This window comes from Piliocolobus tephrosceles, chromosome 1, assembly GCF_002776525.5.
Source record: "Piliocolobus tephrosceles isolate RC106 chromosome 1, ASM277652v3, whole genome shotgun sequence".
Lineage (NCBI taxonomy): Eukaryota > Metazoa > Chordata > Mammalia > Primates > Cercopithecidae > Piliocolobus > Piliocolobus tephrosceles.
Window position 1 is genome coordinate 111,113,176 of NC_045434.1, and position 23,538 is coordinate 111,136,713.

The 23,538-nt window shown below is 49.6% G+C and overlaps 1 protein-coding gene across 3 annotated transcripts; it reads right to left on the reverse strand.

The window, feature by feature from the left end:
* Positions 1-2,649: 2,649 nt before the first annotated feature.
* Positions 2,650-23,538, reverse strand: STRIP1 (striatin interacting protein 1). Of its 3 annotated transcripts, none has more exons than XM_023232589.2 (21): positions 23,289-23,534; positions 19,832-19,904; positions 18,644-18,718; positions 18,092-18,226; positions 17,883-18,003; positions 16,660-16,728; positions 15,676-15,782; positions 15,457-15,584; positions 14,036-14,218; positions 13,450-13,667; positions 12,401-12,466; positions 12,228-12,291; positions 10,261-10,332; positions 9,705-9,779; positions 9,452-9,549; positions 8,082-8,208; positions 7,764-7,864; positions 6,869-6,935; positions 6,217-6,321; positions 5,381-5,585; positions 2,650-3,633 (listed from the first exon to the last, which is right to left on the reverse strand). In XM_023232589.2, exons 1-21 carry the CDS (start codon positions 23,466-23,468, stop codon positions 3,386-3,388), a joined length of 2,517 nt encoding a protein of 838 aa, XP_023088357.1. In that variant the 5' UTR covers positions 23,469-23,534; the 3' UTR covers positions 2,650-3,385. The 3 variants fall into 3 exon arrangements, with proteins under 3 accessions (XP_023088357.1, XP_023088358.1, XP_023088360.1); XM_023232590.2 differs by having other exon boundaries at positions 19,832-19,901; positions 23,289-23,527; XM_023232592.2 differs by lacking the exon at positions 16,660-16,728 and having other exon boundaries at positions 23,289-23,538.

Below are 23,538 nucleotides of genomic sequence, written 5' to 3' on the forward strand. Positions count from 1 at the left end.
ACTCTTCTGAGACGCCTCTGGATTCAGAGCAGCGAGCTAGGTCCAGGGGCTTTAAGGAGGCCTAAGACATGGTTCTGGTCCTTGAAGGGGATTTCTGTCTTCTAGGGACACAGCAAATGGGTGCAAATTCATAGAACATGAGAGTTGGAGGGGCCATTGCCAAGACTAAGAACTGCTACCATTTATTGTCATCCCTTGTCAGCCAAACCTGTAGGTTCATTTCCATGATCTTACTCAGTCCACGCAATAGGGCTATTATTAAACCAATTTTTACAGATGAGCCAACTGAGAGTTGGAACTTGACTAGCTCAAGGTCCCTCAGTGAATAAATGTCAGAGCCCGAACTGAAAGTCAGGGCTGTCTCACTTCCAAAGGGTGCTCCTCCTTTGTTTTATAGCCAGCAGCCTGAGGCTGACTGTGCTAAGTGCCGAATGAATGTAACAGCTATTCTCTGAGAAGTCAGCTCATCCAGGACAGACAGGAAGCCAGCTTTCTGGGAAATGAGCCTAACAGGTCTGGATAGGGCAGCCAACACAAGAGTCCTCTGGGACCCAGAAGAGAAAGAAATGTAGGCTCAGGCTGAAAAGAGAAAAGACAGCAGCAACAGCCAAGTTACCCTGAGGAGGGCACATTCAGGGAACACCAGAGGCTAGCCCAAGGCTAAGCTTGGGTGGTCCAGTTAGGACCTAAAGCGATGGACATTTACCATGAATCTTTCATGGATGATGCTAGAGCAAACAGAAGTATTGGCTATGGTGAATAAATAAGCAAATGAATGCACTGGTGGTAAGTGCTGGGGTATGACAACGACTAATAGCAAAGGGTGTGAGGGAGTAAAAAAAATGCATGTGCTGACAGAGGCCTGGATTTGAATCCTGGTTCTTGCCTTTATATGACTTTGGGCAAGTTCTTTATCCTTTCTGTGCCACAGTTTTCTCCTGTGCAAAATAGGGATTAAAATGGCATGTATCTTTCAAGATATTACAAGGAATATGTAAGATATTATACATCAAGTGGTTAGAACGCTGGCTGGCACATAGTAAGTACTTAGTATTTACTGGCTTTGTAGAAAATTAGGCTTTGAGAAGCATCTAATATTATGCCTGGTACCTACTTGGCAACCCTTAAGTGGTAACTCTTATGATTAATAAGGGACAGTTCCCATCCTCACAGTGATACTGCCTCAGGGTCATCTGTCTCTCAGTGGATTGAAGGAGCAGTGGACCCTGAGTCTGCTTAGCAATAAACAACATTTTACGTAACTCAATCATTTACAAAGGGTCTTCATGTACTCTGCCCACTTCATGACCCAGATGAGATTTAAAAAGCCACAAAAACTGGGTGGCTCCAAAAGACATTTCTGTACAAAGACCTGAGTTCAAATGGCCAACCTGCCACTAACACGCTCTGTGGCTGTGAGAGGCCCCTTCCTCTCCCTGGGCTGGCTCCTGGGCCTACAGCTGAAGGGATTCACCTGCCCAGGCTTTATGGCCCTTGCAGTTTTGATAGTCCTGCGTTCTGTTTTGCAGGTCAGAGGAGAGACAGGCCTCGACCATGCAGGTTCAGTGACTCAGGCTTCATGGGACAGTAACAATGTGAAAAATCCATCTCTCCCTAATTGAAATCTCAAGATACATATTTCCTACAGTCCTGGCAAGAAATAGCAGAAAATCCATCATCCACACATAAACTGTGTCAATTCCCTTCTCCTGTACAAGTTACTTTGGGGCAAACGGCCCATCAGTCACAGATGGGACTTCCCATCTCACAGACTGTGTGACCACCAGCAGTACACTGCTGCCTTCCACCCCTGCTGTCCCTAACCATGCTGGCACATCCGAAGGCCCTTCTGAGGCTCAGCAGGTCCCAGGTCAGGCAGGCACTGAACACAAGACCCAACGAAGGGGAGATTCTCCCCAGAACATGTTTCTTTTACAAGTCAAGACCCCTTCAAGACTTAAGAACTTATAAAACAACTGCCTACAGGTAAAATAAGAGCTTCCAGGAATTCTAAAAAGGGAACACTCCTTTTACCAGCATCAAAACGGTAATATCTTCTCAGGCAGACGCAACCAGGGGTCTGGAGGCCAGAGTGTAGGTGCCAGGTGTCCACTGACACCCACTACAAAGATTTTCCTTGCTTCTCAGCCACCGTGGGCTCCTGGCAACACTGTTTCCCACCATGAACCTGACTCCTGATGGTCTGCTTTCTAGGCTATGAGTACTGAAGTTTCCGCTCAGTCCCAACCACCTGCCCCAGGGAGGACCTAGAGCAGCTGACCCCCTTGCTTTGACCTAGCCCCTCCCTCCCTAGCACTGACACTGGTTTGGCTGAGGCCAGCTCAGTGATGTGATCCAGAGAAACCTGGGGCTCCTACTGAAATTACAGCAAACCCAGGGGTGCAGGACAATGTGTCAGTAAAGTAACCTAGATAGTGCCCTGGAGTTGGGTGAGAGTAATCCCAGATTACTGTGGGGTTAATTTACACTGGATAAATGCCAGCTCCCTCTTCTCTTCCCCCAGGATGGGAAAGGCAGGCAGCTTGGCAAGACAAGCAGTGACCAGCAATGCTAGCAGAAAAAAACACTTTCTAGACCTACAGGAGATATGTAGAGGCCATATTTTCCGTAGATAAGCCAACGGGAATGATTTTTGCTTATTTTTAATGTAAACAGAATACACAAACACATTAAAAACCCCAACATGACACAGGAGAATACACACAGAATTATATATAGGTATTTACAGGCCCTCCAAAGCCAAAAGGAAAAATGGCCCCTCTGGTTAAGGGAAGCTTCTCTTCCTACCTTGTCCCTGTCCAAAATCAAAGTGTTGAGGCAGCTGCAGGAGCCTCTGCAATTACTTCTGCATATAACATAGCAGGAGGCTGGAATAACAACAGAAACCCCCACCCCCACCCCAGAGCACAACCAAGATACCGTTGTATTTTTTTTTTTGGCCCTGGCCCTAATCCTAAACTCTCCTCCTTTGCAAGCTGACAAAGCAAGGATTTGTGTGTCTCAGGAGGCATCAGCATGACCCCTGAAATTTAGATGTGCTGTGGAGGGGTTCCCATCCCATTCCAGCTTTCCCAGCCTTGGGCTGACTGTGAAATGAGCCAAAACCAACCATGTCCAAGAGAGGAGGGTGGGAGAAATAAAGGAAGAATGGATCCCAGGCAGAGATGACCGCTTCTGAGCTGGACCCTGGGAACCAACAGGAGGTAAAGCTGGGCTCATCCAAGCCCAGGACAGACTGCAGAAGACACAGTGGGGCTGTGCTGCCACCTGGTGGGGAACGGGAGCACTGCAGCCATGAACTAGGACAGTCCTGCAGGTACCTTGAGATCCTCCTTTCTCTATTTCAGTGCCCTAACCAACAGCCTTACTGCAGCAGCTCTTCCCAGGAAATGGGCTTGGAGAAGACCTCCCTTTCTAACCAGAGGTCATAGTTCATCTGAAAGTCCTCAGGGAGGTCCACCCGTTGGCCCAGGACACTCTGCAGGCAGTTGTCCACTGGCAGGAAGTCGGGGTTGCTGTGGGCCCGGTCATAGCGCCGGGCGTTGAAGCGTTCAATGTTGGCACGGAGGGCACACTCCTCTGCCTGGAAGTCCCAAGGCCGGGCATCAAGATCTGAGACAAAGCAGGAAGGACACAATTAGGAGCCACGCCCTATAGCAGCTCCCCATGGACTCACTGCAGCTCAGGGGCCTGGCCAGGAATACTGAGTGTCAACTAGGAGCAGGATACCTCCGAGCTCCAGGAATTCCTTCCTAGATCCAAAGGAGAGTCAAGTACAAGCAGAAAAGACAGAAGTACTGACAAAGAGGCTTATACTGTAGAGATTATGTAGACCCAGAGAGGGAGAGCCATGTGTACAACACATTTCTCTCAAAGTGGCAATCTCCCTAGCTCTCTGGGGTCAGAGGGAGGAACCTGGAAATCCTCTCATTTGCTCATTCTCTCTCAACTCCCCGACCAGGTACCGTGTGCCACCGTGGGCCTGCACACATTCACAACGCACTGAGAGTACAGACACAGTCATTTAGCCATGGTGGTATATTCCAGAAACGCAACAGTGTGGCAACACACCCACACAGAGCAGCCCAGGTGGGCAGGGGAGACCCTGCGGGTGGAGGAAGAGCGCCCGCAGAGGCCTAGCAGTGGGAACCACACAGCTATGTTCGGGGACTAAGCATTCCTTGTGCCTGGAGCTCTGGGTATGAAGGAGGCTGGACGGACAGCAAGTAACAAGGTTGAAAACGAAGCTGGGTCAGATTACAGAGGAGGAGGATGAAAAAGGACGAGGGAGCCTCATGCTTAAGAGTCTGAATCTAATCCTAAGGGAAATAGGAAGCTAATGAAGGATTTTACTCAGGGAGGTAACAGCACAGAAGCTGCATGTTGAAAAGATTCACTAGGGGGCCAGGCGCAGTGGCTCATGCCTGTAATCCCAACACTTTGGGAGGCCAAGGCTGGTGGATCCCTGAACCCAGGAGTTCAAGAACCACCTGAGAAGGCTAGGCACAGTGGCTCATGCCTGTGATCCCAGCACTTTGGGAGGCCGAGGCGGGTGGATCACTTGAGGCCAGGAACTCGAGACCAGCCTGGCTAACATGGTGAAACTCCGTCTCTACAAAAAATACAAAAATTAGCTGGACATGGTGGAGTCCAGCTGTAGTCCCAGCTAGTTGGGAGGCTGAGCGGGGAGAATCGCTTAAACTCGGGGGGGCGGAGATTGCAGTGAGCTGAGACCGTGTCACTGCAAACCATCCTGAGTGACAGAATCTCTCTCTCCAAAAAAAAAAAAAGAACACCCTGGGAAACATGGTGAAACCCTGTCTCTACAAAAAAGATACAATCAGGTGGGCACAGTGGCATGTGCCTGTGGTTCCAGCTACTCGGGAGACTAAGGAGGCAGATGTTATGGTGAGCCGAGACCACACTCCAGCCTGGACCAACAGAGCGAGACCCCATCTTTGAAAAAAATTAAAGTAAAAAAGGATCACTAGGGAAATCTGAGACACTCATGGAGGGGAAGGAACTAGAGGCAGGGAAGCCAGTCAAGAGCTGTAAAAGTTTAGGTGGCCAAAATGGGGATGAAAAGAGGGGACATATTGTTATAACAATTTCCAGAAAAGGAATGACTTGGAGGTACAGGGAGAGATGGGGATGATCGCAGATGCCAAGCCTGGGCAGCTTCTCAAAGTCCTTCCTAGAGTGCCCATCCTGATGCTACAAAAGCAGAAGCTGAGCTCCTTCCTGTTCCTTGGTGGGAAGCTCAGGGCAGAGAAGCACCTGAGTACCACGGGCAATGAGTGAAAGATGTCACCTTTCCTGACACACTCCCACCCAAATCTGACTGAGTGCAGAGCCTTACCGTTGCCGTATGCCCAGTCGTCATTGAGCCGATGCCGCACCTTCTGGTAGATGGCAGACATGGTCTTCATGTTGCTCTTTCGCCACTGCCGCCCCAAGTATTTGGTCTGTACCTTGAGCAGCTTCAGCACGTACAGCTGCATCATGGCTTGTTTCACCTTTAGGGCCCGCTTCAAGATGGGGGCTGACTTGAACACCACCAGCATCTGGGAAGGGAAACAAGCAAGCAGCCCAAGCTGAAGACAGAAATAAATGCATACGCCCCTGGCTACGCTGCTGCTTAACCCTTTGGAAGTTACGGTCAGGGCGACAAACCTTTCCAGTTTCCCTTGGACTGAAGCGTTTCCTAATACATTGGACTTCAAATGCTAAAACCAGTAGAGTTCCAGGCAAACCAGGATGGTTGGTCACCGTAACTAAGGGTCACTTTGGAATCTGAAGAAAGCTATGGATTCTTTCCAGAAACATTCCTGTGTACATGTACACATAGTTATCAGAGGGTTCAAGGACCTCCCCACCCCAAAGGCATCCACAGACCCAGAGTTAAGGAAGATTCTCAGAACCCTGGTTATGTAACCAGTCAAGATTAAGATGACATGGAAAAAGCTCTTCTATAAATGTAGATTTGTTTCAGTGCATGACTGGGCCTCTTCCAGCTTCCAGTTCAACTCATCAAACTCATCAAGGAACTGGGAACTGGCCCTTAAAATGCAAGGATATGGCTACAGCAAAGTTAAGTGAGAAGGCACAGTGAGCCCCACCCTAGGGACTCCCTGCTCCCAGCACTCTTCTTTGAGCTCCAAGTTCCAAGCCTGCTGAATGCACTGACTCACTTACCATTGTCCTTGAATGCTTCCACTTTGTCAGCTTGTTCAAGATCCGAAGCAGATTGATACAAGAAAAGAGGTTCCTCCAGCAAAACTGGTTACTGTCACCTGCTTCCTGCAGGGTAAACCCAGGAACAATCAGCCCTCACGGCCGCAGTGTGTGCAGCAGTTTCCAAAAGTCCCTCACACGTGATCTTAGAAGAGCCGGGTCTTCAGGCCTCTACCAGGAACCCCCTGCTCTCAGAGCAGCCCCAGGACTCCATCCCAGAAGCTGGCAGGGGACTAGGGGAAGAGGGAGGCTCCCTAGACTTTTCCTGAAGGAAACATGAACTGTGATACTGGGAGCTGTAGCCCTGGGCTGCCCCAGGGCTCCTACTGCTGAGTCCAGTGTTGAGGGAGAGAAGCCCTCTTATGAGGTGAGCTCTGGATCAGCAGCCCCTGAAGATCACACTCCCTGACTAATCCCTAAATCCAAATCTCTCTGCTCTGCAAGAGCCCTCCTCCTGGCCCTTCTGTACACTTACAGTGCTCTAAAAGCCGGACACTCCACAGTGACTTCCCCTGTGGGAGACACCTCTATTCCTGTGGTGTTGGGGTAGGCAGGCTCTCTACTCACTGACCCTGGTGCCAAAGGGACAGCCGAGGAGAGCCCAGCCACTCACCAGACTCTCCGCAGTTAGCTCTGGCAGCTCGTGCACCACGCAGTGAGGGTAATCCAGGACAGAAATGCTGCAGAGGGGAGAGGATCCAGGTGTCCACCATGAGCAAAGGCCCAGGGCCTAGTGGAGCAGCCGTGCCTGAGCCAGTTCTCAGCCTTCCTGCCTCACTTGTTGGAGCAGAAGTAGGACTCTACCTGGTCTGTCCCACCCCAGTTTCCCCAGCTATAAGATGAGGAAATATCTACTACGGAACTTGTAAGGCACTCCTGTAACCAGAGGCCAGCTGGTTGATCTTGTAAGGGGCAGAGACCCTCACAGCTTCCCCCACAGCCATCAATGCAGGGCGGGGGAGGAGATCGCTCAGGGCAACTAATTTATGCCAAGCCTTTCTGGAGACAGGGTCTGGCCGGCACCCTGTGGTATATCACACTGATGAGCAAGTAATGTCAACTACAGCTGGCACCAGGCCAACAGCAGGGGCTAAGAGTCAGCAGATAGGGCATTACAGGGCACATGGCCGAACACCTTAGAGAGAGCAAGCAGCCCATGGTCTCCGAAAAGAAAAAAAAGTACAAAAGGGACAGGAAAGAAAGTACTAGATTCTGGGATGAAAACCTCCTGCCCAGGTACAGGCCAAGTCACCTGGGGCAGGACTAGCTAGACTCAGATTTGACACACTGGGCAGGGGCCATGTCTCATTTATCTTTGTGTCCTGATGCCTTGCAGAGTGCTGGCTCATAGATGCTGGAAAAACGGACGCAGTGGGAAATACCAGCTGGGAACTCTGCTGTCTGACCATACCCGCCCCTTCACGGTCCCTGGCCCTCGTCACCTGTTCCAGCTGGGAACTCTGCCGTCTGACCATACCCGCCCCTTCACGGTCCCTGGCCCTCATCACCTGTTCTTGGCGGTGATGTAGGACATGATGTTTTGATTGAAGAACTTTAGGATCAAAGGAATGCAATTGGCAAACACCAGGTGCTGGGCCATGTATTCAAACTGAAGCCAACAGGGGAAGAAAAAAAAAAGGCGCGGCCCTTGGGACTTTGCCTTCTTTCCTCCAGGGATGAAAGGCCTTGGCTGGAGGGCCATGTCTTAGAACATTCATGCAGAGTTCAAGCGGGTCAAAGGCCAAGGCCCCCATTCTTGTGGGCTGGAGGAGCAGTAGTGCCCGAGGTCCCAGCCCACAGGACAGGAGGGAAAGCCCTGCGGGTACCTGGTAGACATGGTTCAACTTAAAGTGCTTGAGCAGCAGCAGCAGGACAGCAGAAATGGCCTTAACAATGACCTCTTTGTGGCGGTTTACGTCCACCCCCAGCTTCATGCTCTGCAACACTGTGGTGCTGGAAACACAATTGCCTGGGTAAGCCACCAGCGTGTGCAGTACCTCCTTTCTAGGTGCCCACAGAAAAGATGGACTCCTGAGCCTCCCTGGGCAAAGACTCCCACCTTCCCACTCACCTCATGGACATCTCAGAAGTCAGCCCAGGGGTCCCCCATCCACCTCCCAAGCAATGTAGCCTGGCACAATTTATTCCTTCCCCATGATGCCCTCAAATACATTCTTAGTCTGCTTCTCTGCCTTTCCTCTAAAAATGAACTTCTTCTCCTTTCCAAGATCTCCCCTAAGCTTCTGCTGCCATATTAACCTGAGTTCTCCAAAATGTGTTCTGTGGAATACCAGGATATTGGCAAATTTCATGTCATGGAAAAAAGGGTTTTGGAGTCAGATAAATTTAGGAAGCACTGAGTTACATCAGTTTCTTAATTCAGGACTTCTCATTGTACATCTTTATAAAAGGAATTCCTCCTTATAAGAGAAATCCATGCATCAAATATATAGTAAGACTCTAGATCCTTTTTTCCAAGGATCATCACATGATGGTCTTGTGTTCTGTGATTCTCCCTCTGGTATTAGCCAGTCCCTGCCTCCTCCTTCACCTGGCCATCACTGCCATACTCCAGGGCCACAGCCACCCAGGAGCTGGACTCAGGGCTGGTGGCCCAGGCAGGCAGGAGATCAGGTCAAGGCCCAGGTCCTTCTCAAAGTAGAACATGATCTCAACCTGTACTCTCACATGAAAGACAAGTACAGGGCCCAGGGCAGAAGAGCTCTGAAGAATCTCACTCTATCACCCTGAGCCATTTGCCAGCGTTCTGCGTGCCCGCTTACTGGCGAAAAGGGACGTCTCTATACCTGGCACAGGTTCAGCTATTGCTGGCAAGTTGTCTACAAACTAACCCTCCTTGTCCCGGTGTCTCGATCACAGCTGGAGAGGGCGGCTTTGGGGAAATGTCCAGGGTGGCCCCATTCATTTTACAGAGGAGGAAATTACTTTCCCCAATTCACTCAGGAGTTTGTTCAGTGGCAGAGTCTACACTAGAATCCAGGCCAACAGGACCAAGCCATCTCCCTAACCAGTGAAACTCTTTCATCTAGTAGTTTCCTTTTTTTTGAGTCAAAAATACCTACATTTAACCTGTAGAGAAGCTGGGCCAATACCAACCAACCTGACAAGAGGAAAACGTTTGCCCTTCTCCATCTATCTTCTGCCCCACCTGCTCCATTCACAGAACGATACTCACGGCATCTCCTCAGGCAAGACATCCGCTAGGATGTTGATTGAGTCTGTTTTAGCTTTTGAGGTGGGTGCTGCAGCCAACAGGATCTTCAGGAGGGCAATCTGGGAAGAGTAGACCATTCAGACACAGGTCTGAGAGCCCAGGGCCAAAATTAAGCTCTGAGCAGTCCTTCTGTTGGTCCACAGGTGGCAGGAGGAGGGCAGGGCCCACTCTAAGGCCACTGTAGCGGGAGGGTCCCACTGCAAGCACCACTCACCATATACTGAGGCAGGCTGGGCAGCAAGCCTTGGTAGAGAGTTTCTGCAGGGACTTGCTCAACTTCTTCTTCTCCCTTTTAACATAATGGGTATAAGCATAAAACCCCAGCCCAGAATACAATCTCCTGAGCCAGCTTGCTAGCTGGCTGGAGGAAAACCTGTAAACAGTGATGTACATAATGATGTTAATGATAACAGCAAACCCTGAACACAATGTGCCAAGCATTTTACTTGTAATAACTCAGTTCATCCTTATTATTATAACCCTATAAAGGTATTATTATTCCTATTTCACAGACACGGAAATAAAGCGTAGAGAGACCCAGTAACTGGCCTAAGTTGTCATCCACAAAGTGGTAGACCCAGGCATAAAAGGCAGGTTCCTGACTCAGTCTGTATTCTTAACCCTGCACCAGACCTGTGTCACCCTCTGCACTGGGAGGTGGACTGGGAGTTCTTTGAGGGCAGGGCCTGGGGCAACCTTGTGGTCTAATCCCAGCACAATGCCTGGGAGGAATTGGGGATCCCGGTGGCTGAAGAGGACCTCCAACTTACCCCTGAGAGAGGGGAGCGGAGGTACTCCTCCTCCATCTGCGCCTGGACCTCTGCAATCGACGTGTACTTGTGCTGGAGGGAGAGATGGGAAAAGAAGGGCTGGGGAAAACATTCTCTGGCCAAACTCCCTGCACTCTAGCAAAAGCCCCACACATTTGTCTTCAGTCTTCTGAAAGAAGATTAAGTCACCACAAAAATCCCTAACTAAAATCCCAAACCCAGACATTTTTCTCTTTCTTTTCTTTTCTTTTTTTTTTTTGAGATAGAGTCTTCCTCTATTGCCCAGACTGGACTGCAGTGGCATGATCTTGGCTCACTGTAACCTCCGCCTCCCAGGTTCAAGCAATTCTCCTGCCCCAGCCTCCCAAATAGCTGGGACTACAGACGTGCACCACCACGCCCGGCTAAATGTTATATTTTTAGTAGATATGGGGTTTTGCCATGTTGATGAGGCTGGTCTTGAACTCCTGACCTTAGGTGATCCACCCACCTCGGTGTCTCAAAGTGCTGGGATTGTAGGCATCAGCCACCATGCCTGGCCCCAAAATATTTTTCTAAATGGGCCCCTTCCTCTTGCAACTAGAGTAAGAAGCCCACAATAGATAAGAAAAAAGTAAATTAAAGGAGGGAAACAGGCTTTCAGATAGCTACAGTGACAGGAGAAAAACTGAAAGCAAAATCAAGTACTCAAAATGCCTAGCTGCAGAGAGACCGCTTAGTACTACAAATTCCAAAACTATATTTCAAAACATATCAACAGTTTCACTCCAGACAGCTGTTAGGGGAGATGCCTCTTCCCCACTCTTTTTTTTTTTTTTTTTTGAGACGGAGTCTTGCTCTGTTGCCCAGGCTGGAGTGCAGTGGCCGGATCTTGGCTCACTGCAAGCTCTGCCTCCTGGGTTTATGCCATTCTCCTGCCTCAGCCTCCCATGTAGCTGGGACTACAGGTGCCTGCCACCTCGCCCGGCTAGTTTTTTTGTATTTTTTAGTAGAGACGGGGTTTCACTGTGTTAGCCAGGATGGTCTCGATCTCCTGACCTCGTGATCCGCCCGTCTCGGCCTCCCAAAGTGTTGGGATTACAGGCGTGAGCCACCGCGCCTGACCCTCTTCCCCACTCTTAATGTTCTCTCCTATGTGGACGGACAGAGGTTTGCCAAACACCCCTCATCTCTCTCTGCCCCGTCCAGACACTCACTCCTCCCTTCTCTCATCGGAGAGTGTGGGAGGGGACACAGGGCAGCCTTGGCCCCACCCTTCTCTTTTCCCTTTAGAACCTGTCTGCCTGCTGAGAGTCTGTGCTCTCTTCTCCTCCCCGCACTGCCCGGGACTGGTAGGTAACTCTGCCTAATTCTGAAACAATGTATTAGGACACTACTGCTGTGTTCTTAAGCCTCATTCTCCATGGCTCTATGAGCTATAAAGTTGGCATTACAATCTCCATCTGCCTACTCCTCTATTTCAACTGCCTGAGAACGTGGGCAAGGAAAAGGAGGGTTATTTACTGAGCTCTTTAGAATTCCAACAACTGTCAAGTAATCTAATCCTTTTTTTTTTTTTTTCTTCAAAGAATCTAGGTCTTACTCTGCGGCCCAGGCTAGAGTGCAGGAGCATGATCATAGCTCACTGTAGCCCTGATCTCCTGTGCTCAAACAATCCTTCTGCATCAGCCTCTTCAGTAGCTGGGACTACAGGCATGTATGCCTTGGTGCCCAGTGGTCAGGTAATACAATCTTTAAAGACTTTCCAGTCAGTCCCAAACAAAAGCTCAGCTAAAACAAGTAAAACTTCTAATAAAACAAGCAAAACTTATGAAAGACCGTTTGCAAGGTTATTCCAAAGTCCACCCTGGCCTCTACCCCAGGTTCTTGCAGGCAGACAACAGTCTTAAAAGGCTTCTCCCTGCAGACTGGTTTCACTTTACTCACTTCGGACCAAACAAGCCAAATGCTCACCCAAAGCCACTCACCTGTTTCAGAGTCTTGATGCTTTCGTGGATTGGCCTGGGCAGCCCCACCACTGTGTTCGTGTCACTGGAGAATAAAGAAGGCCCTGTGTTGAGCCTCAACATTAATTCACCTGGGATCCCAAACACCAAAGGCTGGGAGAGCTAACAGCAAAATGAACTTGGCTTCTACTCACCTGCCTAGCGTGTAACCTATAAATTTGCTGCGGCTGGACTCGAGGAACATCTCAATATCTTTCTCTCTGCCACATCCCCCAAAAAAGAGAGAGAAAAAGGTTTTTAGCAAATGCTATTTCAAAGTGTTACAGTTAACAAAAACATACAGCATCCAGAAACTGTGAAGCCAAGAGAAGAAAAAGTCTCCCACAATTGTTTTTCTCTTTGAAAAAAGGGAAAAAATAGAAATTTTCAGAGTATTTTAATGTTTCTTATAATTTTGCTGGATCAATAACCTGGAAATATATTACATGTTAACCTGTTTATTCATAAAATTTAAGAGATACATTAAACTTTAAAACATACTTTATTCAGATAGTATGAACAAGTTTGTCAACAGACTTTCTTAAATACTAAAACTCTGTTAAACAATTAAAGCTATAGGCTACTGATTTTTCACGTAGGTCACATTTTCCTATCCCAAACAATCAGCATACCTTGCATTTTCTGATGATCTGTTTTGCATTCCCTTCACAGATCACTGAAAACTGAGGCTTTACCTGGATCAAGAAAGTGACTTCTATATCCTTTCACATGTTCATCTATTTCTTAAGTTGCTGCCTATCAAACAGACACCATTTATATATCTCCAGGTACCTTCCCATCCATCGATGTACCCACATATATCTCAAACATTTTCATTATTCCTTAATCTATCATTTTTCCCTTAAAAATCATATACAACCCCAGGAGGGGTGGGGACATGTTTGCTTAAATGCTTTTGTTTTTATTTGTTTCCTATCCCCCTTCACTAGCACGTCTAACCAAGAGCTAACTCCAATTACTGACTCAGTAGCCACATGGGGGCCATGTTGTGTGAGACCAGCAAGGCTAGCCTCCCTGAGACCCTCAGGACAGCACCAGGCGCTTTAAGAGAGCCTCATCCCAGAGCCACAGTCAGCCTGCCCTGCAGAGGACCACACACGGTGACACAGGCCAGGCGGCAGGCCTGAGGGTGTGAGGGCTCTGGCCTCAGGAGCTATGAGTGCTCTGGAGATCTGAGACTCACCTGACCTTGGGAGCCCAGGGGAGCCCTTTGGGGCAGGTCAGCCTGTCGGTCTGTGGGTGCTGTAGTGGGGGAGGCATCACTTCATCCCGTTCTAGGGGGAATGTCTCCCCCTCCAGACTGTTGTCATCATCATTCTCCTCTTCCTCTTCTCGAGAGTCATCAGCCTTGTAGGGATCCCGCTCGTTGAAGGCATCTAGGTTGTCCTGCTTTATCAGAGCCTAAAACCAGGGAAGCGAGATGAGATAAGAGCCAATTGAGGATGCAGACTAGGGAAGTGCGGCTGGAGGAGACACAGCGCATAGCGGTGTCAGGTAGAGGCAGGAACAGTGGAAAAACCAGAGGGGGAGTCAAGACCAGGGCCAAACCATCAAGTACTTCTTGCTCCAGTCCCTCAAAAGCACCACGTGCTGAGCACCCACCATAAACTGGACCAGAGCTGGGGACAAAGTGTCCTTGCCGTGGAGGCATGATTCTGAATGGTTGATCAGAGATCATTTCCAGCAGCCCTGCTCCTCCAAGGACTGTGCTGCTGCAAGCATACACCTTGAGGGCCCTCAGGAGTCACAGGGACCCCTGTCGCCCTCACCTTGTGCTCTCGGCGGCCCCGTTTCTGCTGCTGCTCAATCAAGTCTGAAGCAGATGCTGGTGGAGAAGCTGCCCTCATGTTGCGAATCACTTTGATGCTGTCCTCAGGAAGTGGAGGGAGGCCCAGGATGCTGCGCTTCTCAGCCTTCATGCTTTGCAGCTCCTCAAAGCCACCCAGCGTGCACTGCATCACAAACAGGGAAGCAGAGCCAGGATCAACGTGTCCACAGGGCTGGTCCCTGACCATTGTGTCAGGCTCAGAAGCACCCATCACATCATGACCCACGTCTTTACAGAGACCCAGGCAACCCCTGAACAACGGACTGAAGCCACTCCCGAGGAGAATTCCGTGACATCCGCAAGGGAAAGGAGAAAAAGGAACAAGGAAAGAGTAGAGATGCAGGCTGACTGACCGTAGTGCAGATACACTAACTCTGCACCTATGACATACTCTTCAATTTAAAAAGCAAAGAGCCTAACCCTGCAAGTTCCTAGAAAAGTTGGTGAGACTCATATGTTTCACGAGTTGTAAATGTGAGTCTTTCCAAGTCAAACTGGAAACACAGTTGGTTGCTCAAATTTAAAAGAAAAAAAAAAGCTTCATCTAAACATCTCCCAAGAAACAGAAACCCCAGCACCATGCAGTAATTTCACACTGCTTAGTTTTGCTGTTTCTGAGCAGTTCAGCTTTCCTCTCTGGCCTTAGCAAGGCTTTGTGAAGAACAGGATGTGTGGCCAAGATAAAATGCGTCAATGACTCAAGAAATCCTACACTTACCGAGCCCTGGCTCCAGAGCTGACCCATTCTGAATGGAAGGATGAGCCCCAGTGTAACAGAGGCCCAACTCACCTCCACTGCCTCCCCCATGCCCTCCTCCTGGGAAGGCCTCCTGGCATGGCCTGGCTGCTAACAGTGCTCCAAAGCCCAGTGTGCTGGACGGCCCACCCTGGCACCGAGTCCCTCCCTACCTAGACACAGAGTCGGGTTGACACCATACCCTGAAGAAAATGGAAGCTGCCTTAGGGCTCATGCTTGCCCCTTCAAGTGACATCCTACCAGAGCCCCAATTACACCAGCTTTAACTTTGCCTTAAATCCCGTTACAAACTCCAGGTCCAGAGCTGCTTGCTGAGAGGCAACTTGTCTGGGGGAGAGCTGTTCTATGACAGAAAACATCTTCCAGGAGTCAGGGAGTCAACAGTCTATTCTGACTCAAGGCCTATGTCCTCATTGGCTGCAATGGGACAATAGTGGCACTTATTTTGTCATCTCCTTTTAGCGCTTTTTAACTAATTTTTTTTTTTTTTTTTTACCAAAGCAGTTTTATAGTCACATAATTCAATATTCAAAAGGATATTCAAGGAACAGTTTCCCTACTGCCCATCCCCTAGCACCTGAGTTCTCCTCCAAGGAGGTGCTCACCAACACTGTCTTCCAGAGCAGCAAGAGAACTTTCTTCATGGGGAAGTGAGGGGCGTGACCACTGCAAAATTTGGTCACCATCCCAAACAGCATGATGGCAAATGGCTCACTGTTGTACAGCGGGGAGCCTGGAGGTGACACAAAGGTATCAGGACCCTCCCAAAGCCTTCCGTCTCAGCTTCCAGGCAGGGCCTCTAGAGAGGATCTCCAGGGTCCTACCCAGTTCGGCTCTGAAGGTCTGCCGCATGGTCCTCCACTCAGCCTTGTCACCCTCACACTCCTGGTGAACGGTCTCCACTATCAGGTACATGATGTTGAGCAGGACCCTGAGGACAAAAGCCAGCTCACAATGAAGTAGGATGGTGGGGGAGGTCAAAGGAGCACCCTAGTGTCTAACACAGTGCTTACACAAAGCAGGGGCTTAATATTAATAAATGGTAGCTGAATAAATGAATATGAACAAGAATGGCCAAAAGCATTTACTGCCCTAAGCTTCCTGAAAAGAAAACCACCACAGAGGTGGTAGTGAGCTATAGGGTCAAAGCAGAACGGGGTCACAGCGAGAACAAAAACAGGGTTTATGATGAGAAAGTGGAAAGCAGGAGCTGAGAGGTGACACCCAGGGATCCTAACACCTAGGAGGGAACACTACAATCACCTAGTCTAAAAACTTCCAAATTCATAAAAAGAGCCAGATTTCAACCTTCAAAAACTGAAGGGTGATCTTGGTGTTCAGCAGTTGCTGTGAGCTCCTGGGCAGCCATGAAACATTAGGAAGCCGTCGGGTCTAACCCAGTGAAGATGAGGATCAAGCTGTGTACACAAGGCGGCCGGAGCCCAGGGAACATTATCAAGTGTTTCACCCAAATACAAAACACCCACAACTGGGTCCTGAGTAACAGTGTGAGTAGGAGGCCCACACTTAGCTGTGGCTCCTGAGTAACAGTGTGAGTAGGAGGCCCACACTTAGCTGTGGCTCTAAGTCACCTGACCCTGGATTGCCTTTGGGAGTCTCAACCCAGAGCCCCACCTAGGATGAGCCCTCAGCAGTTCCTACTAAGCATTCACAGTGAGCCCATCAAACGTGCAGATGACGTGTACAGAAGCACACACAGCAAGGACACCCACAGACAGCCTCCCACACCCTGCTCTGATCTCATCTCTGACTAACGCTCGGGAGCCTAGGCTTGCTGCTCACCTCACCTGAGGTCTGTGCTGTCAGCCAGGGAGATGGCGGGCTTCCTCACAGCACTGCTGCAGGCGGCACTGTTGCTGCAGGAGATTTTGAGAGTCAGCATCTTCCTCCAAGAAGGAAGATAAGTGATGTCCCTGACAAGTACTGACCAATGGGGACACAAAATCCTGTGATACATGCTTGGACTGCACAAGAAGCCACAGGATATAATGGCTAAGAACCCAGGCCATGGCTGGGCAAGGTGGCTCACGCCTGTAATCCCAACACCATTTGGGAAGCCGAGGCGGGTGGATCACCTGAGGTCAAGAGTTTGAGACCAGCCTGGCCAACATGGCAAAACCCCATCTCTACTAAAAATACAAAAATTAGCTGGGTGTGGTGGCGGGCACCTGTAATCCCAGCTACTCAGGAGGCTGAGGCCGGAGAATTGCTTGAAGCCAGGAGGTGGAGGTTGCAGTGAGCCAAGTTCGTGCCATTGCACTCCAGCCTGGGCAACAGAACAAGACTCTTTCAAAAAAAAAAAAACCAAAAAAACAAAAAACAAAAGACAAACAAGCAAAAAAAAAAAAACAAAAAAAAAAACTCAGCCATGCACTGGACTGCCATGGTTTGAATCCTGGCTCTAACTGTACCTTAGTTTCCTCATCTGTAAAATGGGGATGATAGCAGTACCTATATCCTTAACATGAATTAGCACCTGTAATATCCCGAGAACAATGCCCGGGACACATAGGCACTGAGTGGTCTTAGCTATTATCATTGATGGCGTTATCCTTAGATGAGCAGCAGCTGACCTGTCCACTGGACAAAGGTGACACAGGCAAGGCCAGGCACTGGTTGAGCCCATGTGTCAGTCTTGTGCCTGGCCTCCTGCCAAGGGGGGAACTGCAGGGCAAACACAGCAGAGTCTACAGGTTCAAAAGAGAGCTCAAAATGAGGAGTCTCCTTCTGAGGGGCACCCCCCCCCAAAGCCGGGGTAGGGCCCGCACTGTCTGATGTAAAAACTTTGGCATCAGGGAGCTGCAGGGACCTGTCATTAGTCTCCATTAATCTTCAAGGTGTAAGTGACCAACTCCGTTATTCAACCCAGGTGGTCAGAACACAGCCTAGGACTAGACTTTCTGCCCCATGTGGCCCATTTAACCCTCTCAAAGCCAGTTAGTTCTGCAAGCTGTGTCCCCCTTCCCACCCCAGCCTCCCTTTCCCTACTCAGCCTCTCAAAAATGCTCACTCTATTTCCATGTTCAGAAGCTCCACCAAAGCATTGAACGTGCCCACCTCCAGGAGGAGAAAGATGTTGTAGCGCATCCAGGACTGCACCTCTGCCTCCGAGCTGCACTCCCCAAACGTGCCTGTAACACAGGGTTCAGTTCACTGAGCCCTTCCCTGCATCTGAGTGGGCGGAGGTGCCAGGGAATCCTGGGGAGGTCCACTCAATACCTTGAGCAACATAGAGAATTGCTCGAGCCACCTTGAGTCTCTTCTCCCTGGCAGTGACTTCCAAGCCATCCAGGAGCCTCATGGCATGGGTCCGGTGCTGGTTGGTGTCCAGCTCAGTCCACTTCTTGTCTGTCACTGCAGGGCAAGAAACCAGTTACACCTGAGCCTAGAAAAATATTCACAATGGCATGGACCCACGTTAACTCACCAATTTCAGGACTGCCATAGGACCAGAAAGACAAGTGACCCCCTACGTAAGTGGTAAGATCATACTGCTGCCCTATGAATTTGATTTCCAAACTGAAACGCTGGAATTTTGGGCACAATTTTAATCACATGAATTTTTTTTTTCTCCCCCAATATGCAGATTCTGAAAAGCCCCCACGGATGTGCCACAAGCCCACTCTACATGCATCTGGCTTTGAACCATCAGGGTTCAGCAGGCTTCTCAGGCCATTCAAGGATGACTCAGGTCATTCAGATGCCTAAAAGAAACCTGCAGCTCTCATTATGCAGGGCAAAGGAAGCAAGAAGTGGGGGAAATCATCTCACCATGGATCCGGAAGTCCTCCTCAAAGCATTTTCGATTCATCAGGAATTCTGGCCCTTCCGTGTAGCTGTAAAGCTCTGTTGGAACAAAGTCTCATCACCATCGGTTCCATGTCTGCATTGCACACCAAGTCTCACATGTGCAGAGAAGGCAAGGCATTTGCTTCCACTCTCAAATCTGGCCCTGAGTCATAGTGACTCCTGGAATAAGCTCTCTAATTATGAAGGGGATCTTAGTTCTCTACTGTGCACAAGAGAGAGAATCGGAGTGCCAGAATGCCATCTGGACACTTCCTGTCCGATGTGCATCCATCCCACCATGCCATGCCAGGGCTGACGGCCACCTGGGATATGCCTCTCAAGTGGCTGCTACCTCTTGAGCAGGACATGTATTATAGAGGCTGGAGACGCAGCTCACACCGACCTCGCATTACATGAGAGTGGCAGTGGCAGCAGCAGATGGGCACAGATGCAGGCATCCCTCATGACCCACTGCTGGAGGAGAGACCACTATCAGGGTCACAGTGGATAGCCAAGGAACATCACTGTCTCACAATGGGACTGGGCTCTAGCCAGCTTCATAAAAGTAAAGGACAACACTAAGTTATAAGATACACAAGGCTTGAATCAAATAACATGTTATATATATACATATATACATACATATATACACATATACATATATACACATATATATGCATACATACACACATATACATATATGTACTATATATATACACATATATATACACACACATACATATATTTGATAGAACTAGGGAAAGCAATGAAGCCCTAAATGATATTTATTCTTAATTTTCTTTTTTCTTTTTTTTTTTTTTGAGACAGAGTCTCACTCTGTGGCCCAGGCTGGAGTGCAGTGGCGGGATCTCAGCTCACTGCAAGCTCCGCCTCCCGGGTTTACGCCATTCTCCTGCCTCAGCCTCCCAAGTAGCTGGGACTACAGGCGCCCGCCACCATGCCCGGCTAGTTTTTTGTATTTTTTAGTAGAGACGGGGTTTCACCGTGTTAGCCAGGATGGTCTCGATCTCCTGACCTCGTGATCCGCCCATCTCGGCCTCCCAAAGTGCTGGGATTACAGGCTTGAGCCACCGCGCCCGGCCCCTTAATTTTCTTAAAGACCAATAAGGAAAAAACTACCCCCAAATAACACAAAGGTCCCTGCCTTACCCGAGAGCTCTGCAGCCCACTTGTCTGTGTCAGCATACTCAAACTCCAGGTCTGGTGACTCCGAATAGCCCTGCTGACAAGACGAGAGAGCTTCAGGAAAAAGGATCATGCTGTTTGTCAAAGAAACACATGCTTCGAGATGCTGTTACAGGACACCATTGCCTCCACTTTTTTGATGTTTTTTTCACATTTTGTTTCCTAAAACCTCTCAGAGTATCCTATACCTTTCCTTCAGAGCACTTATCATAACTTATCATTATAGGATGTGTTTAGTGTCTGCCTTTCCACAAGACTGCAAGTTCCCTGAGAACAAGAACATCATCCATTTAACTTACCAATTATTTCACAAGGCCCAGCATAGTACTTGGCATGAATAAGTGAATGAATGAATGGTTTATACTCACATATTTGTTAAATGAACAAATACAAGGTTTCTATGTATTTTGTGCAGTAAATGACCATTCCATGTGATGCTAAGATTCCAGAAGTCTTAACTTCTGGCTAGTGAGCTGTCAACAGCTCAGGACAAAAATGAGTATTGAAACCCTCAGCTTTCCCCGCCTTTGTCTCAAATTTCAGTGAGAACTGACAAAGAAGGCCGCCCCCAAACAGATCAACTTCCCTCCCACATATAAGAGACAATGTGACAAAGACAGTCTTTTTCCTGCTGGAAATAGGTGATTACTGAGAACACACCATCTTGGAAGGCTTGTACTGGGAAGAGAGAAGTGAGAAACAAATAGGTAAAGTCCTTAGGTTTAATTACAATCTACCTGGGAAGACAAGGACCAGCCACAAAATGACATACCCACAAATGGCCAGACGAGGTGGCTCACGCCTGTAATTCCAGCGCTTTGGGAGGCCCAGGTGGGCGGGTCATTTGAGGTCAGGAGTTCGAAACCAGCCTGGCCAACATGGTAAAACCCCATCTCTAATAAAAACATAAAAATTAGCCTGGCATGGTGGGGCATGCCTGTAGTCCCAGCTACTGGGGAGGCTAAGGCAGGAGAATCGCTTGAGCCCCGGAGGTGGAGGTTGCAGTGAGCGAAGATCACGCCACTACACTCCAGCTTGGGAGACAGAGGGAGATTCTGTCTCAAAACAAAACAAAGCAAAACAAAAAACATACCCACAAATGAGAACTCCACATTGAGTTCAGAGACAACACAGTGTACACTTTCACAAGTTATTGAGCTTCAGTTTCTTCACTCATTGAATGGCAATGATAAAAATCTACTCTGAAGATTTTTAAGGACTAATCAAAATTATGCAGTACACAGTAGGCTCTCATCAAATGTCAGCCTCCCTGTCCTCCAGGCATTCACTGATCAGGCTCCCAAACCACCGATTTCAGCTATGACTAAAAAAAGATCACGGCATCAGCCTCTCTCTCTTTTTTTTTTTTTTTTTTTTTGAGACGGAGTCTCACTCTGTCGCCCAAGCTGAAGTGCAGTGGCCGGATTTCAGCTCACTGCAAGCTTCACCTCCCGGGTTTATGCCATTCTCCTGCCTCAGCCTCCCAAGTAGCTGGGACTACAGGCGCCCACCACCACACCCGGCTAGTTTTTTGTATTTTTTTAGTAGAGACGGGGTTTCACTGTGTTAGCCAGGATGGTCTCGATCTCCTGACCTCGTGATCCACCCGTCTTGGCCTCCCAAAGTGCTGGGATTACCGGCTCGAGCCACCGCGCCCGGCAGCCTCTCTAAAGAAATGGATTTAGACAGGTCTCTGCTTAAATGCGTCCATTTGACTGGTCTTTCATGTAATGAGTCTATGTGGAAATTTTTTTTTTTTGAGACGGGGAGAGTTTCGGTCTTGTCACCTAGGCTGGAGTGCAATGCTGCAATCTCGGCTCACTGCAAACCTCCACCTCCCAGGTTCAAGCAATTCTCCTGTCTCAGGCTCTTGAGTAGCTGGGATTACAGGCACCAGCCACCACGCCTGGCTAATTTTTGTACTTTTAGTAGAGATGGGGTTTCACCACATTGGCCAGGCTGGTCTGGAACTCCTGACCTCAGGTGATCCCCCCGCCTCGGCCTCCCCAAGTGCTGGGACTACAGGCCTGAGCCACTGGACCCGTCCGCTATGTGGAAATTAAAGGGTAAAAAGAAATTAAAATTCGTCAAAGGGTATTTATTTGACCATTCATAGCTATTCAGGCAAATTTTAAACCATTTTTCAAAATAACTCCTCTCATGATGAAGGCAGGTTCACCCCCCTCCACTTTTGTAATCTTCCACACTTGAAAAACTGAGTAGTTACCACTGATGTCCCTCATCCCACCATGCAAGGGCTCCTAAAAGGTCAGTGTCACTGTTTTTTCAAAGAATTCACTCCAAGCTCAAATTACGTCTACTTCGGGCTTGCCAATTGTTGACATGTTTTCTCAGGGGTTTAGGCTTGCTAACAAAAAATAAAAGCTTCTGAGGAACTGATTTCACAGGTCTAAAGATAGTATCATCGCTCTTTGGTATGAATTGGTACATTATGCTTGGACAATGAGGAATTCCCTCTCATTAACTTGGCTGATCAGGTTGGCTGCTGATCAATCTAGGAGATGGCATAGTAAGTGCTCTGAGAACCTGCTGATTAAGAAGCCCTAAAACGCCGCGACATGAGTATCTTCATTCATGAATTCTGCAAAGGGAGGTAGTGGGAGGAATTCTTTAACTTGGGGTGAGGTTACTAGTCAGCTCTAGACTATGCCATCTCCAGAACGGCAGGAACGGATCACTGGCGAGACGAATGAATGCTGGGTCCTAACGGATGCTTAAAATGTCTATTTCTCATCTTTAACAGTTCAGTATCAGGCGCACTGGGCACAACACCCACCACAGGCACTGTCAACCCACGGCCTAATCTAGTTCAGGTCAGAAGAACAGGGCATGTTTCCCCCTCCTACTCTCGGAACCTACGGCCGCGCAATACTCTCAGTGATAATTAGCTCGGTCCGGCTGTAACTGCCTTCTAGATCCTTGCCGGTACCTTCCCTGCCCACAAGCGCCTTCCTCTGCACGCGGCAGGACCCAGGAGCTGGCGCCCGCGTGCCAGGGGCGGAGGCCCGAGATGATTAGGATGGGGGCGCGGCCGCCCAGCGCCCTGGAGTGCACCCAGACCCCCGACTCCTCAGCCCCGAGCTGGGGCGAAGGCGGCTTCCCCAGGGGCTGGGGCCTCGAGGCCACGCCCACAGCCGGGGCCGAGGGGAGCAAACCAGCAGTTGCCGGCTCCGGGAAGCTCTCCCGGGCGGCGGAGCACTAGCAAGGACCCCAGCTTCATGCCCCCGACCCCCGGAGCTGAGAGCCTCGCTTCCTGCTCCTTTCGCTGTATACTGACAGTTCTCGGCCGGGCTCTACTGAGCCCTCTGGGAAGCCCAACCTGGCCCCGACAGTGGCCTCCGGCCCGGGACCCCCGGCGCCGCCCGCCCGGGGGCGAGCCTCGCCCCCCGAAGCTCCTGACCTCCGAGTCTTTGCGCTGGTTGCGGTTGAACTCCCGGGCTTTGCCCCCAGGAAGGAGGCCCGCGCCGGCCCGCGGTGCCCCGGGTGGTGGCTGTGCGGTTGCCGGCGGCGGAGGTGGCGGAGGCTGGGGCTGCTTGTTGTTCACGATCAGTGGGCCCGGACCGCCGGCTGCCGGCTCCATCTTGGCTGCTCCACACCCCCAGGTTGACTCGGGGACAACGGCCGTGATGCAAGTCTCGCGTGATTTTCTC

What these genes read in the sequence shown, in the direction of transcription:
- STRIP1 (XM_023232589.2), bottom strand. Translation starts at nt 23,468, where the DNA reads ATGGAGCCGGCAGCCGGCGGTCCGGGCCCACTGATCGTGAACAACAAG. An exon ending in GCATCAAGACTCTGAAACAG is followed by an intron (nt 10,333 to 12,227) that starts GTGAGTGGCTTT and finishes CTCTCCCTCCAG; the next exon opens with CACAAGTACACGTCGATTGC. An exon ending in TCCGCTCCCCTCTCTCAGGG is followed by an intron (nt 9,780 to 10,260) that starts GTAAGTTGGAGG and finishes TTATGTTAAAAG; the next exon opens with GGAGAAGAAGAAGTTGAGCA.